Source organism: Arachis ipaensis, chromosome B10 (genome assembly GCF_059453495.1).
Source record: "Arachis ipaensis isolate K30076 ecotype BB chromosome B10, ASM5945349v1, whole genome shotgun sequence".
Classification (NCBI taxonomy): Eukaryota; Viridiplantae; Streptophyta; class Magnoliopsida; order Fabales; family Fabaceae; genus Arachis; species Arachis ipaensis.
In genome coordinates, this window is record NC_142435.1 from 42,598,484 (window position 1) to 42,616,009 (window position 17,526).

The window sequence follows — 17,526 nt, forward strand, 5'->3', positions numbered from 1 at the left end:
CAATTATTGCTTCATGCTTAGGAACTCTCTCGTTAGCTAAAAGAGTAAGAAGCAAACCACGGTTGTCAAGTCCATTGGTTTGCCACTTTAAAAGTCTATCACTCTATTCTGTGACAACTAGTTAGCCGCTCACATTGCCAATAATCATATCTTTTATGAAAAAACCAAACACACATTGGAGTGGACTGCCACATTATTCGTAAAAAATATTTGTCTGGTCTTATTCATCTTATGCCGATTTATTCCAGAGACCAACTTGTTGATTTTCTTACTAAAGTTCTGTTATTGGGTTCTTTTCTTATTAATATTTTTAAGTTAGAATTGTTAGATTTATATAATTTAGCTTGCGAGAGGGTATTATCTAGAGTATTTTTTTAAATTTAATGTTGATGATAATTAATTATACTAGGAGTACATAAAGAGTACATAAGGTTAACCACCAAATATTTTTTTTAGTTTTCTATTTTTATTTATTTACAAATTTTTAAAATGAGAAGAATTTATTATTTTTTCTTTCTTAATCTTTATTCTTTTTCTCTCTTTTGGTTCATCAAACCATTAATATCACAGCTTGGATATCTTAGAATTTGAGATTTTTTTAAATAGTGACCAACTAAAATTATTTTGGTGCGATCGCTAAATTAAAAATTAACGACCGTGATCAACTTTTTTATGGTATGAAAAAAACTAATCGATTGTTATATCGATTCCTATTAATAAATAATTTTGTTGGTAGTTAAAATCATCGTTATTTCAATAATTTATTTTTGTAGTGATATATTATTAGTGTCTATAATTATGATGATCACGAGGATAAAACTTGAAAAGTTCTCTCTCTTTTTCTCTTGTATAATTACCAATAAAACATGATTTGGTTGGTAACTCATATTATCCTTCAACCACACGTCATCAATGGTGTTATGCTGTCTCTATAATCAACATTGTGTTGAAGCACAAATGTCAAATCACAAAGGTGCTAAAACTATAGCTGATGTATTTAGATAACAAACTAATCTTTTTCAACTTTGTTCAATTCACTGAACAAGAAAAATGAAATTAATTCATTTAGCAAAGAAAGGGAAAAAAAATTATTGCAACTAATTAATCCATGTCTTGCTTAATTACGCGATACATATCTTTCAGGTGCCTTTTAATTTGATATTCTTATTGTTCTGTTATTTTTAGTAAGTTCATAGTTTTATTAATTTAATTGCATGCTATTGGAAAATAATCAACTTTGAAGGTAATAGCTCCATTATATATTTAATTGATATTTATTAATTACTAAATTGCTAATATTAGGATCGGTATAAGCGTCACTTTTGAAATTAAATTAGTCAAACTTTTAATAATAGAGTCTAAATCAAGCACTGGTAAAATTACTAATATAGAGCCAATAATTATATATACCAAATTACCAACATTATAATCAACAACCCTAATTCTCGTGAATAATTTTTCTAACATCTAATTTAAGTGTTTAAACTATCTTCATCACCAACGAAATATGGCAATAATTATATTGATTTGATTGGTAAAGGATAATAACTCATTAATTATATTAACCCTACTAAATGGACAGGATTAACAACTCTCAACACCCTTCACCTTCTCAATCTAGCAAAACAATAGAAAAAAAAAATAGTTGCAAACACTTAATTCATGTTTCAATTTAAGTTACTAAGCTTGGAGATTCACAAGTCACAACTAGATCTTTGAGTTCATATTTCATTGCTAGTGTTGTATATATTTACACATGCAACTTATTATCCCATTCTAGCATAAAGAGAATTATGTTCTAATTTAATATTCACTCTAGTATAAAAATTGTAAAATCGTGAGAATTACTTAAAAGAAGCTTTATATACTTTATGGTAGAGAGAAGTCAATTTTATTAGATTTGGGAGAGATTCAAATGAAAAAGCTCATAGGGTAGTTGCATTTATAAGTAAAAAATGAAGCATGCGTGTGTGATCAAAGTCACATTTAATTTACTAGTCACAAAAACAAACCTAACCAAGGCTCTTTTTTTTTTTTTTTTTTTCAATACAAATTAGATAACCACTATCCTTGGTGTACAAGTTTTATTTATGAATTGTGCCATTTTGATTAGAGTGTCTTATAAGCAAATTAACAAGACACTGCATAGCAGTTAGTTGGGTGTGTTTGTTGACTTAAGTAGTTAAGACTTAGCTTTGGAAAAAGAGTAGTAGAAGAGTTATTTCCATTCTAAACTCCTAATAAACATTGTATAAAAGAAATGAAACTAAGTGATTTTGATTTGTCTAAGTAGTTGCCAACTTCATCCTCTTTCTAGTAGGTTCAAATTTAATTTTTGGGAATTGAAAATTTTATATTACAAGAAACGATTGCACTTTTTCGAATCATATTTGTTAAATTTCAGATAAAAGTATAATATCGATATTGATAGTAGTGATAAAAAATATTATGTACGTATAAAACTATCATTAGTGGTCTCGACTTCAACCTTTTAATTATAAATAATTCGCAAAAACCACAATTATTTGAGCTGAATTAATTAAAAGCTTTTGCTAATATATAACAATGTTATTAAATTAAACCATTTAAAATGGGGTGTCACAATTTTTTGTAACTAGCAGATATAGCCAAAGTAATGGCAACTTGCTCACATGAGGTGAGGGATGTTCATTGAATGAAACTAAAAAGGGCAATTAAAGAAAAGAAAGAAAGAATTTACCAATTGGATTGGACACTATGATAGTTGGGCTGGACCAACATTGAACTAAAGAAACAAGTGTTCCAAATTCTAATAATATCAATGATCATGTGCCATAACCATTCTACTAAGTGGACTAGGCCCAAGCTTCTTTCTCCTCAACATACTCCTCCTCCTAATTAATTCCATTTGGTTCCTTCTCCTAACTTGCATCATTGCTTCTTCCTCAATCACAAACCTCCTCATAAGAACATCATCTGTTAATGATTTACCCCTAAACACCCTCCTTCCGTCGGTACTAATCCTCGCGCTATGCGAAATCCGGTCTCGAGCGCTATGTAACGGCTTGGAGGACGACGATCTTGGATAGCTGTAACTTCTTCTAGGGGCAACAACACGATCCGCTCTAAAGGCTTCGTTGTAGGAGTATATAGGCGCACAAAGGCACACTCTTGTAAACGAGGTTGCCACTTTAAGGGATGAGCATTTTCTTAGTTTATTCTTGTTGTAGTTATTGCTATTGGTGGTGGATGATGTAGGAACTTGATGCGATTTTGATAGCATTGATGTTGTCTTCCATAAAGGTGAATTAGTACTAGTATTGTTTGTTGATTTGGACATTATTTTCCATAGACTAGTGACCTCCATTGCACGTTGATACCACGGCTTTCTACAATGCGAAATGAATTGGATATTATGCACTAACAATTCTTTATGTGGAGATGATGTTGGATTTTTCATATTTGATTTTTTTTTCTTTTGATATCAAAATTTTGAGAAAAAAAAAAAGGGCTATTTATGCAATTTGGAAGAAAAACAAAATGAGTTTAGTTTACTAGTTTTGTTCTTAGCGAATGGTGCTAAGAGTTAAGATCCTTTTTGCCAACTTGGAAATACCAAATTTAGGTTCATAGTGTTTGAAAAAGTCTATCCGCCTATAATGAAATTATTCACCTACCTTAGCTTAGGGTGAGTTTGTGAGCTTGGTCAAATTCATCACATCATAAACATCATAAATATGCAAATTATCTTACACTTAGTCCACACAATATTAAGAAAGCCAAATAAAGTAGTCTAGACTATAGAATTATGACGTACTATATATACTTTTAGACCTTAGAGGAATAATGTCATAAATGTGATGAATGTCCAAGCCAAGCTTATAAAAGTTCACATTTTTTACAAAAACTTAATTCCACCCAATTTTTTTTTTCTTACAAAAAAAAAAAATGTAATACATATAAGGTAAATTGATCAAAATAGGGTGTGAGAAAGGGACAAGAGATAGATGATGAGAAATCTAATAAGGAGGTAAATACATACCTTATTATTGTGTTGGAATCAGTCTTTGGATCTTGCATGAACAAAGAGAACTGAAAGTATGAGAGAGTTGGAGGAAGAGAGCAAAGTATTTTCATTTGTGTTATTGTTTTCACAGTGAATCACACAAAGGAAAAGATATAGTGATGACTCTCTATAACGCTAAGATAGGGTAGCATAGCATAACGCCATAACATGCTCCTTTTCCTTTTTCTCTCGTATTCTTTATTGCAAAACCCCAAACACACCCTTTACTTATTTTTTTTTTTTATTTATTTTGCTTTGGTTGCCATGATTCCTCTCCTTCTTCAGATTTATATGAGTGAGAGAAAGGTGATATTTTGAAATTTCAAAGCAAAGTAAAAAAGATAAATAGATAAATATATAAAATAAAAATGTGACTACTTTTAACGTGATTATACCAAGGTGGCCCCCAATGGATTCAAAAAAAGGGGGAAGAATAATAGAATGTAGCCTTTATTTAAATTCATTATTTTCTGGAGCCTTAATCATATTTTGGACCCCTCCTAATCTTAATTATTTATAATTTCCTTGAAGAGGATATAATCACTTAGGTCACTTATTGGTACAAGACATGCTTGGCCTGCCTTTATGAAATAAACATTATTGGTTGCAAAATAAACACAAACTCTGTTCATTAACAAGCTCTCTTACTCCATTGTTCACACACATAAAATTAAAACATTAAGGTAATCATAGATGGACCAAAATCTAAAAAAAAAAAAATTGAATTTAATTTCAATATACTGTTAAGTGTTAATATAAAATATTTTTGCACTAATAAAATGTAATTCAAGTGTTGCCAAATAGACAAACACTTATGGTATGCTTGGGTATTTTTTTTATTTTCAGTATTTTTTATTTTAGAATTTTATAAAAAGAGTGAAAATAGAAAATAAAATTTTATGATTTTTATAATTTTTCATAAATTCTAAAAATATAGAAATAAAAATACAAACTAAAACAGGTATTTAATTTTCATACCCACTATCTAAAAAATAATTTTTATTTGTTTATAAGGTAAGCATCTAATTATTTTGAGACTAAACGAAACATTAGTTGGTCTCATGTGAATGTGAATGTGATTTGAAAATGCTATATCATCTTTGCAGATTCATCAAAAGAGAAATTAATTTATAAAGAACACGGTGTAGCTTTGTAGCATGACTCATAATTCTAACATGTTGGGACTCAATTCTAGCAATCATCACACATAAATTTCCTTGTTCTTCATTATTATTATTAGGTGCTAAATGATCACAGATTAACCAAAACTACACTATTATTATTGCATCAAATTGTGTTGTATGTAGGGTAAATTTATAAGTTCACGTATGTGTAATGAATTCATTGTCTCAACAATAATGTCATCCTCTCTATACCTATCACTTTCAAATCTTTATTATATATTTTTGGATTCAAAAGTATATATATAACTAGAAAAGGAGCTATAATTTCCTTTCATGTAGACCACCATTTGAAAGGGAAAAAAAAAAGGCTCCTGTGTCATGCAAATATGGAAGGAAGGATTTTAATTCCGACATATGTGAACTCGTGTTGTGCAATAATTTACACAACAAGCTCCTTTACCCTTTTTTTTCCCTTTTATATATTTTATTTTGTTAGTATTAGTTTTATTTATGTATTTGTTTTGCCAAAGAGAAATTATTCCTTCTTCTTTGATTAAAACAAAAGATAGTTGTTTGTAATTCTTAATGGTTGAATGTATCGATTTAAGAACCAGATCGAACCGACTAATTTAAATGGATCAATTGAAAAATATAATAGTCTAATTTAAGATAAAAATTAGTTATAACTAAAAAAAATTAGTCTAAAAATAAATAAATTGATTAAATTAATTCGATTTTTTAATAATTAATCAATTTAAAATAATAAAATACAAAAAAATATTTTTAATATATATAATTTTTAATTCTATCGATTCAATGATCAATTTAATTATTGAATTTAGATGAGTCATCTTCAATTTAAACTTAGACATAGTAATTAATAATTATACCAATAAATTCTTCAAGAACTACTCTACTATTATACAACTCAATGTTGGAATATATTATCATTAAAATTCAATTGATCTAATTCGACTTGATTAAAGTACTTGAAAAGGGTAAAAGTATTTTCACGAGAATTATTTTCTTGTTTCTTAGGTTCAAATAAACTAGATATAATAAAGAAATAAGGTACTTACTTTGTGATCTTCATCAATTCCCCGTTCGTAATTATTAGCTCCAATAAACGAAGACAACTCGGTTTGAATTGAATAGAACCACTTTAAAAGTTTTTTTTTTTTTTTTAATTTCAAGTTTTAAAGTAAATGCTTACTCAATGTATTAATTAATTCAAGACCTTTGATTAAGTAAGCTAGAAGTATAATCCATTACTCTCGCTTGCGCTACTCACTTGCAGTGAAATGATACCTTCCTTGACTTCTATTTTTTTATTATTATTGGAGAATTGCTAAAAATTATTAAGTAAAGAATAAATATACAAATTATAATTAAGTTTTGCACAAAACTTTTTATTTTAAAACCATATTTTTATTGTAAAAAAATATTGTATTTTTTTCAAAAAATAAAAAAGTTACTTTCATTTTAAGATTGCTTTATGAATTCTTTTAGTAGAACAAGTCAACCTTGAAATTTATCTGTGTGAAATTTATGAAATCTTCACTACTTTCAAAGGTATGAAACCTTCTGCCGCAGTTTGTATTGAGTGAAAAAAACTAAAAAAGAAACTAGTCCCTTTGGTTTTATTTACACAAAAAATAATGGAAAATTGTCTATTATTTAATTTAAAAATTCTAAAATAATCATCTTATTTTGCCACTGGACATGTTAGTATATTACGATTCATTAAAGGTATTGAGGCACTATATATTTCTATCCCAAAAACTCGAAAAGGCTGCAACAAAGATGAAAAAAGACACTATGATTGAAGATGTTGGTTGGCAACATGGCAATTCCATTCAATAAAGATTGCTCTCGTATGCCATAAGGTAAAATTATAAATGAATAAATAAGGTTGCATAAATTTAAATTTGTTATATTATGGATTCACATTAAATACCGAAACCTTTATTTCATTTCGTTGCTATGTTTTCTATTGGTGGGGGTGGGAGGGGTCAAAAAAGAAGAAGAGGTTTCAGAGACTTTCAGTCATATCTTTTGCTTTTTTTTGTACATTGTAGACCATGGATATCATTTTGTACCACTTTGGACTGTAACCACGAGCTTCCAATCAAAAGCAACAATATAACGAGATTTATCGCATAGTAATGGTTAGAGATATAATTATTAACCATTCAATTACGTATCTTTTAAAAATGGTATAATATTCAGTTTTTTATTATAAAATTAAAAAAAAGTGAAATAAACACATTTAAATAAATTTAGTGTCTTTTTAAAATTGAATACACATCTAAAATACAAATTAAATAGAACTAAAATTTAAAATTTAAAATTTCTGTTTCGATTTTATTATTTTTAATTATTAACAGATTATCATTTAAATACACTTTCAAAAATATAAATTCAGTGAAATTGAAGATTTTAATTGGTTCATGCGATTATTCGTCCGTGACGCCGTCCTCCTCGGGGTCGCCGCGTTATCTCCAGCGTCGTTCGTCCTCTTCGCCGTTCCTCTGCAATGCCGTCATCCGCCTCGCTCGTTCTTGGCATCGCCTTCCTCCTCGCCGTTTAGTCCGCAGCCTCGCTTCGTCCTACTCCTCGTCGCGTTAGTCCTCATCAGCGTCGCTAATCCTTCTACCTCAGAAGTGGACCTCAGGTATTTTGGATGTGTTTAAGAGAAAGCGATTCATAGTTAACCGTATCTATCTATTTAGTTATTCAATCACATTGATTTTGTATGCCATGTACAACATCCTAATTTGTATTGGAGAATGGTTTAGGTAGAAGAACAATTTAAAGAATTACAATCCTTAAATTGTTAACACTGTGTTTTAGAAATATTTAAATAATTTTGTGTCTACAGCAATTACGGCGGCCACTGCAAGGGTTTAAATTTTTTATTCATAATTTTGAATGTGTTTTAGAAATATTTTGTGTATCACTACATAATTTTAGATGTGTTACAATTATTTTTTAATGTTTAAATTTAAATTTTAGATTTATGATTTTGGATGTGTTTCAAAAAGATTTTCTATATAAGTTAATAATTTTAGATGTATCATAATTGAAAAAGAAATTACGGCCAATTTAAAAAAGAAGCGGACGAGATAGAAGAAGAGAAGAAAGAAGAAAATCTTGTTACAGAGAAAGAAGAAACGTAAAAGAAGAAAACAAATCAAACAATAACTAACTAAGAAATGGGTAGGAAGTTAGAAAAATTTTAGTTTTTGAAATTTAAATTAATTTTAATTATAATTGTGTATCTAAAAAATAGGAATATGTTTTAATTAAAAAATAATTAAATAATATTAAAGACTGACTAAAGACTGAATTTTATTATACAAATAGTATTTTTTAATTATTAATGTGTCTCTTTTTATTAATTTAATTTTTTTAAAAAATAATATTATGATGTAATATCAAAATATAACCGAAAGGTCTAAATTTCGACCATTATTGAACCAAAAGAAAATTAGTATAAGATAAAGACAAAAAAAAAATTATGCAAAAACCTTAAAAGTTTTAAAAAAATGACATCGGTAATATATGTTCTAATTACTAATTAAGAACATTTTAAATATATTTATTATTTGTTAAAATAAAAAAATTTCTATTAGCAACAACTTATGGAGTAATTATGGTAGAATGACTAAGGTTAAACATGAGAAAACTATTATGTAAAAAAGAAGGGAAAAAGAAAAGGTAAAAAGATGTTACTGTGGTGTAGCGTCTACTTTGCGAACTTTACGGAATTTGAGGTCTACCGAATTTCAAAGTGAAGTGATTTCCAAAGTTCAACAAATAAAGAATGCTACTAAGTACTAACATTTGAATTGATTATTGAGTTAAAAACTGTCGCGAAGGTATTAGTTACTCAAAAGTATTTGACACACAATAAAAAATTAATCAAAATCAGTTTAAAATTATTTTATTTTATATTTTTTAATAATAATTAGAATCATTGAATAATATTAAATGTAATAATTGATATAATAGATGTATAATTTTAAATATGGTAATTTAAATAAGATTATTTTAAATTGAATTTATCTGTATTGTGTTCTAAAAACACATGTTAAGTTTACCAATTAAAATTTTTTTTATTAAAATGTAAAAATTTAAGGTTTTAATATATTTATTTTATATTTATTAAATAAAAATATTTAAATTTTTTTACTAATTATAAACTTATCATATATTCTAAAAGTACATATTAACTAAACTCTTTTAATTTTTTTTTCTCCCGTATAATTGTTAGTTATTGAGTAATAATTGAGAGTCTCAATTTATTCTCCATACTTAAATAATTAAAACTTTAAATATATATGTTGGTGTTTGAAAATATCACAAGATAAAAATTTTAAATTTTTATTTAAAAATTAAGAAGATAATTAAAAAGATAAGTTAATACTTTTAATTTTTTATATTCGGTTTATATGAGATATATTTTTAAAATATATAAAAGTTTATATATGTTAAAAAGGTTACATCTCTTCAAAAGATTATAATACATTGAAAACTTGTATCTTTTTAAAAGGATATTTTTCTTCATGATTATATATTTGTGTTGATACATGAATTTAATGCTTATAAATAAGACATTAAGTTGATAAAAGAGAATATAAGAATCCATCTACAAATTTACAATTTTTATTTTTTTTATCTCAACAATTTTTTTATGTGTAAAAGAAAAAATAGAGAATATCATTTTATAAAATATGATTAGTATAAGGATTGATTATGTGAATGCAAAAAGAAATCAAATATTTTGTTTGTATTGTGCAAGAAATTTGCTAATAATCTATTTAGATGTGAGAATATTGAAAGATGAATAACAATAGAGAAACTGAACTATATTAAAAAGGAATTGTAATTTGTCTCTTAATTATTATTCTTCTGTGAATTACACTGAGATTTTTTATATATATTGTTTGGAATTGCTTTAACAATTATAACAGACTAGCGCCCTAAACCTGGCGCCTAGCGCCCTCGTTGTCCTGGCGCCCAACGCCATCGTTATCCTGGTGCCTAACACCATCAATGTCAAACTTAGCGCCTAGTAGCATATCCACAACACTCCTTTTATCCCCCCTCAAAGTCAGTGTGGGATGCAATACCACTCTGAGTTTGATTTTGAATTTTTTAAATGAAGCACCAGAAAAGGGTTTGGTTAGTATATCAGCAATATGAGAATCTGCAGCTATATGTACAACTGAAAGCTGTCCTTTGGAAACACAAACTTGGAAAAATGAAGATCTTTCTTGAAATGTTTGCTTCGACTATGAAGAACATGATTTGCTGCGAGCATGCATGAACTGAGGTTGTCATAGTAAATTGATGGTGGAATTGGAGGAAAGATCCGCAGTTCAACTAGAAGCTTAAGCACTCATAATATCTCAGCTTCCATGTTAGCTAAGTAACAAAATTCAGCCTCAGTGGATGAGTGGCTTACTGCTAATTGCTTCTTGCTACTCCAGAATATGGGATTGTTACCCATAATATGCAATACTCACTTGTTGATATATAATTTTCAATATCGCTGGCCCAAAAACTGCAAAGGCCAAAACACAAAATTCAGGATATTTAGAATAGAGTAAACCATGATTATATGAACCTGAAAGGTATATGAGGATGCGTTTGACAGTACACCAATGTTGTTCCATTGGATGTTGCATGAATTGACTGACACGGTTGCAAAAGCAATTTCTGTATGTGTGAGAGTTGCATACTGTAAGCCTCTAACCATAGACCTATATAGCTTTGGATTTTCAAATGGTGGAGAGCCTTGTGATACAAGTTTTAATGAGGAGATCATAGGAGTTGGCACAGGTTTAGAATTTTTCTTTTCAGCTCTATTCAGAAGATCTAAAATATATTTAGATTGAGAGATGTAAAGGAAACCATTCGAGTGTTTGGTGAATTCAAGACCAAGAAAGTAGTGAAGGGAGCCTAAGTCCTTAAGGGAGAAAAGAGAGTGAAGGTTGTGAATAAGAGAATTAGGTTCAGCCTCATTATCCCCAGTAAGAACAATGTAATCCACATGAGCTAGAATATACGTAGTAGATTGCTTAGTTGTACGAACAAATAGAGAAGTGTCATCTTTGGTATTAATAAAAGAAAATTTGAATAGTGTAGTGTTTAGCTTAGCAAACTAGGCCCTGGGTGCCTGCTTGAGACCATAGATTGCTTTGTCGAGTTTGCAAACTTGATTCGGGTTGGAAGATTTAGAACCAGGTGGTTGAAGCATAAAAACATTTTCAGTTAAGTCACCATTAAAAAAAGCATTATTAAAGTGAAACTAGTAAAAGGGCTAATCTTTAGAGATGGCAATTGATAGAAAAATTCTGATTGTGGAGGGACGAATTACAGGGCTAAATATTTGTGTATAATCAAGGCCTTCTAGCAAATGACACCCCTTAGCCACTAGCTAGGCTTTATACTTTCTGATAGTATTATTAGGGGCTCTTTTGACTGTAAAAATTCATTTACAGCCAATAATAATGGAGTTTGGTGGAGTAGAAGTTAGATGCCAAGTCTTATTCTTCATGAGAGCTTCAAATTCCTCCTTCATAACTTGAAGCTAATAAGGAGATTAAGGAGCTTGGGAGATATTCTTTGGTGGATGATGAACCAAATCCAAACCAGAAGAAATAACAGTAAGAACCTTAGGTTTATGGATTCCAGACTTGACTCTAGTTATCATTAGATGTCTGTTTTCAATATGCTGAGTGGATGAAGTTTGAATAGTGGGTGTAGGAGGTAATGGAGTTTCAATTCCAGAGATTGAAAAATCAGATGGTTTAACAATAGAGATAGGACTTGGAGGCTTATTGTGAGCATAAGAAGCATAAGTGTGAGAATTAGGAGTAAAGGATGAATGGATGGACAATTTGGTGTGTAGTGATCAGAATCTATAGTAGTAGTAGTAGTAGTAGCAACTTCACGAGGAATATAAAGTAGAGTGTAAACTGTTGTAGTAGTAGTAACAGAAGTAGTAAATAGTAGCAAATTCATGAGGAATATAAGGTAGAGAGGAAATAGTTATAAACCACTATTTTATGGTAAATTTTGGATTGAAATTAGTGGATTTCATCAACTTATCTTGCATTTATTCATTGAAATAGCATAGTTTTGTGAATTTCTCCTAATTGTACTTAATGATTAAAAACATGCTTTTTGGACTATTAAATTGCTAAATTTCATTCACTTTAATTCTATTCAATATCTTGATGTGTTTGTTGAGTTATTTCAAGCTTAGAAGGCAAGGATGTCTTGAAGAAGTGGAGAAAAAGCATGCAAAAGTGGAGAATTCATGAAGAAATGGAGATTGGAGTTCCTCATGGCCATGCGTACGCATAAGGCATGCGTACCCATGAATCTCAAGTTACACGTACGCATAGCAAATGCGTACGCATGATTGTCAGCACGTGATTTACTTAAGTAAACATTTGGGTTGCGGTTTCAGTGATTTCTTGAGCCCAATCCAACTCATTTCTGAAGTACATGATGCAAGACTCAAGAAGGATCAAAGGGGGAACCATTAGTATAGTTTAGAGCATGTTTTAGGTTAGATTTATAGAGAGAAAAGCTCTCTCTTCTCTCTAAAATTTAGGATTTTAGGTTTAGTTTTTTCTTAGTTTAGGATTTAATTCTTATTTTAGGGTAGATTTGTTTATATTTTCTTGTTCTATTGTCTTAATTTTCCTAATTTTGCTTATTTGTTTCTTTATTTTGTTAACTTTAGTTTATGAACTTTTTTGTTAATTTTGATTTTCTTTAATACAGTTTGATGTTTTATGTTTCCTTGATGCTTGTTTGAGTTATTGTTATTGTTTCCTTGTTTTGGTAGTTATAGATTTTATTATTATTGCAATTTACTATGTTTTTCTTTTATGCACACCAAGTGTTTGATAAAATGCTTGGTGTAGTTTTAGAGTAGAATTTTAGCACTCTTGGCTTGAAAATGAGGACTTAGGTGACCTTGAGTTGCTAATGTCCGAATTGATTGATAATTTAGAGAGTTTAATTAATCTTGTTTCTATTAAGGACTAAGATGTAAGACCCAGAAATTTCGAAAAATCTTATTACGAGTTAATTTTAATTTATTTATTCATTAAATATTTTATTTTTATAAACTATTTTATTAAAAGTAATTAAATCAAGTTCTAATAATTAAAATAAAAATTTTACTTAATTTTTTAATTATTGAATAATTTTTTACATTTAAACTATAAAGCTTAGTAGTTATAAAAGAATAAGAATTTTACATGACTTAGTTTAAATAATTGAGATTTTAGAATTTAATACTTAATTTTTATAAGTAAAGAAAATTATTTATATTATCTCTAATCCTTGAATTAGAGTATTTTCTTAAAATTAATTTGTAAATTTATGATTAAATAATATTTTCTTTAAATATAATTTTGTTGAATTAAAATTGGTTTTCAATTAATCTATTACCCCTAATTTTAGTAAAATTATTAAACTACCCCTAACCCTAATTCTATTACACTCACCCCCTCCCTTTTCATCTTCATGCTGCATAGTCCCCAACCCTTTCCTCACTCTCTCTACATTTCACCCACTCACACACAAAGCAAATACACTCACATGCACGGAGAAGAGATCCGAGAGAGGGAGATGCGTTGCTGGTAGGGCATGGGCCGCCGTCACATCGTCATCGAGCTAGAGGGAGGAGTCGTCGCCGTCACACCTCGCCGTCGACGCTCAATGTCCTTGCCACTGCCGCTCATGAAGAGAGAGAGAGAGAGAGAGAGAGAGAGAGCAGCGCCGAGAAGGAGGGCTCAACGGAGAAACTGATGCGCGTGAATTGGTGGAGCTCGTCCTTGCCGTGCTGTTGTCGTCATTGAGGTCTCGATCGTCGCCGTCGGAGGAGCTGTTTCCAGCCATCGTCGTTGTTGCCATTCAAGCTGCTATTGCTGGAGAAGCCAAGGAGAGAGAGAGAGAGAGAGAGAGAGAGAGAGAGAGAGAGAGAGAGAGAGAGAGAGAGAGAGAGAGAGAGAGAACATGATGGGAGAGAGGGAAAAGCCACCTGCGACACCGCCGGAACTCCGTTGACATTTTGCTGCCGTTAAACCACTCTGTCGCTACTTGGTTCAGTTTCTTCTTAGTTGCGGTAAGTTTTTCGTTTCGAAAAGTTCTTTTGTCACCTAGTCAACCCTTAACATCGAAGGGTAATTCAAGTGAGCATAATTGTTCTTAATCCACAAATCCTAGCTAACTTACTAATTACCTTAGCAAAAAGCTAGCATTAATGGAAACAAGAACAACTAACAATCCAAGAATTACCACTAAATGTCGGACATTATGACTCTAGTATCTCATATACTCATTTTCCCAAGCAAAGGAGTGGAAATCTACTCCATATTCAAAATTGACATTTCCACAAACACTTGGTGGGCATAATCACAAACAAAGCCATATTGCAAAAATATTTGAAACTATGAACAATCAATGAAAAAAATCAACAATGGCAACTCAAACAAACATGTAATAACCAATAATAATCAATTTCATCAACTAGAAATCAAAATTATTAAAGTATATATAAATATAAACAAAGTGACTTAAACTATAAGAAAATGTAGCACAAGTATTATTGTTAAAGATAAAATCAAGAAATACTTACAATGGAAGCAAGCTAGAATCCAAGATCAAAATGGAAATTGCTACTTGTAATATAAATCCTAATTAAACCCTAAGAAAGTTGAGAGAAAAACCTAAGACAAAAATAAACTAAAAGTTTCTAAAACTATCTAATGATCTCTTTAATGTTGTGGTATGGTCCTCTCATGTTAGCCCCTTGCATATGAGCTCTAGGCCATCAGAATTGGGCCTCTAATCCTTCAAAATCACAAGTCACATGACTTTTTAATGAAGTCATGCGCTGGGACTTATGCGTACGCACAGGTGTGTGCGTACGCACACTGGCTGATTCTCATCCTGTGCGTACCCACAGGTGGTTGTGACTGAAATGCTCTTCTCTTTTGTTTTTCCATGTTTTCTCCCAATTGCATGCTTCCCTTTCATTCTTATCAAGCTATTCCTACTTATTACACCTGAAATCACTCATAAAAAAACCATCAAGGCATCAAATAGAATAAAAGTGGAATAAAATTGATTAAATTAAGCACAAAAAGCATGTTTTCACAATTAGGTACAATTTAGAGAGAAAACACAAAAGTATGCTATTTAAGTGAATAAATGTGGGTTTATATGATGAAATCCCCTCAATTTAATCCAAAATTTATCACCAAATATGGATTCATCAATTCCCCCCACTTAAACAATAGCATGTCCTCATGCTAATCACAATCAAAGAAGAAATGTGGAAAGGGCAAGCAAATTATTTAATGCACTACCTACATGCATGCAACTATGCTAAATATTACCTACTTATATCTATACTAAGGTTTCTACTGAATTTGGCAAAAATAAACAATAGATTTCTAACCAATCCAAAGTAGATCATTAGGGATAAGGCAAGGAATTAATGCAATATGATGAATGTCCAAAGATTTAATTTGAAGTTTTCAAAATCACTTCAGCAACTTGCAAGAAAACACAAGATAAGAGAAGGAATTATAGAATTGAGCAATCGAACCCCTCACCGGATGTGTATACGCTCTAATCGCTCAGTGTTTAGGGCTTAATCACTCAATTCTCTTTTAATAATGTTTTCTAGGATTTGCTAATCATCTAACAATTAACAAATATTTGATGCATGAATGCAAATATCATGAGGTCTTTAGATGGTTGTAATGGGGTTAGGGTAAGGGTTGGATTAATATGATGAAGTGGACTAGTGTATTGGATCTTTGATTAGCTCAAGTATCCCACCTAATCCTATATCGACCTATTTACACAAAAGAAAACAACCTAACTTCCTATTTGTCTCCTTTTTCACATTCACTCATGCATCTTCTTTCTAATTCACACACATATGCATTCTTTATTTATTATTATTATTATTATTATTATTATTATTATTATTATTATTATTATTATTATTATTATTATTATTATTATTATTATTATTATTATTTCTCTTCTTTTTTTCTTTTTTTTTCAGAATTGCAAAATTATGTACACCAAAATTTTTCTTTTATCACCAAAAAGAGATGCATATGTTTTAAGTAACGAATGCATGAGTGTTTACCCATTTTTCTGAAATTTCTTAATGAATACCCAAATTAAACTTTTTTATTTACTACCAATGTTTCTCCACAAATCCTCCCCCATATTTGAATAACACACACTCCTCAACCTAAGCTAATCAAAGATACAATTCATGAAAATTAATGGTATTTCACTTAGGGAGATAGATGTACTTAAAATTAGAATAAAAGGGGAATTAAAATGCTCAAAAGTGGGTTACAATGATAGATATAAGGGTATGGGCATATGGGTTAGTGAATTTTGATTTAAAAAATGGCCTCAATCATATTAAATCACTCAAAACATCAAATATATGACATAAAGACTCAAGAAAATCTAAGATCACAATCATAAAAGGAGTACATCACACAAGAACAAAATTTGTGGTTGAAAATATGCAACCACACAATTGAAGTTCAAATCTTACTTGGTGTCTTGTTCGAGCTCTTTTCTATGTTCCACAAAATACTTCAAGCAAGTTGAAAAATAATTTTTTGAATCTAATCAATGGAACGCCCTAAAAGAGATTTCATGAAAATTCCTTTGTTGTTTTTACCAAACTTATTTTCTATACTAGGCAACATGAAAATATTTACTACAATAAAACTATAAGCAAGCTAATATATATTCTTCTCCGTATATACTTTATGTTTGATCCTCCTAGAGGATTTTATGGAGAAATAGGTGCTTACTTTATGTAAATTTAGGATATTTTGGGATGTATATATATATATATATACGTATATAAATATTCTCCAGTCGGCCTTGGCTTCACAGGTTGATTCTGGAGCTTGATATTCTATATCTTTTGGTATTTTGCTCTTTATGTATATATCTTTACCTTTCTTCCTATCTGGGTATTCGTTTACATGTGCAATGCGCTTTTCTTTTTTTGCGATTTTGCTTAAACTTTCCTTCAAGGCTCCTTGTTATAAATTTTTTTCAACTATATCTATACGTACGTCTTTTCTTTTAGAGGTTGTAATACTTCGCCACCTCTATTTTACGACTTAAGCATAAAACTCTGCGTGGTAAGGTGTTATATTATGGTATCAGAGCAGTTTGTTCTTGTAGATCTGAGGGACGGACTAACTATGCTTCTAGGCATACTCTGGGTGTTTGCATATGCTGAATTAGGATATCTAACTGATATACATGGCA

At 29.9% G+C, this 17,526-nt stretch overlaps 1 protein-coding gene across 1 annotated transcript; it reads right to left on the reverse strand.

Annotated features, from left to right (window-relative positions):
* Nucleotides 1-2,635: 2,635 nt before the first annotated feature.
* On the reverse strand, nucleotides 2,636-4,306 carry LOC107621985 (Serine/Threonine-kinase). Its single transcript, XM_016323932.3, has 2 exons — nucleotides 4,022-4,306; nucleotides 2,636-3,368 (listed from the first exon to the last, which is right to left on the reverse strand). The coding sequence occupies exons 1-2, from the start codon at nucleotides 4,114-4,116 to the stop codon at nucleotides 2,798-2,800; spliced, it is 666 nt and encodes a 221-aa protein (XP_016179418.1). The 5' UTR covers nucleotides 4,117-4,306; the 3' UTR covers nucleotides 2,636-2,797.
* Between the last annotated feature and the right edge of the window lie 13,220 nt (nucleotides 4,307-17,526).

Coding starts and splice junctions, on each gene's coding strand:
- LOC107621985 (XM_016323932.3), bottom strand. CDS start 4,116: ATGAAAATACTTTGCTCTCTTCCTCCAACTCTCTCATACTTTCAGTTC. Junction 3,369..4,021: donor GATTCCAACACAATAATAAG/GTATGTATTTAC, acceptor TTCGCATTGTAG/AAAGCCGTGGTATCAACGTG.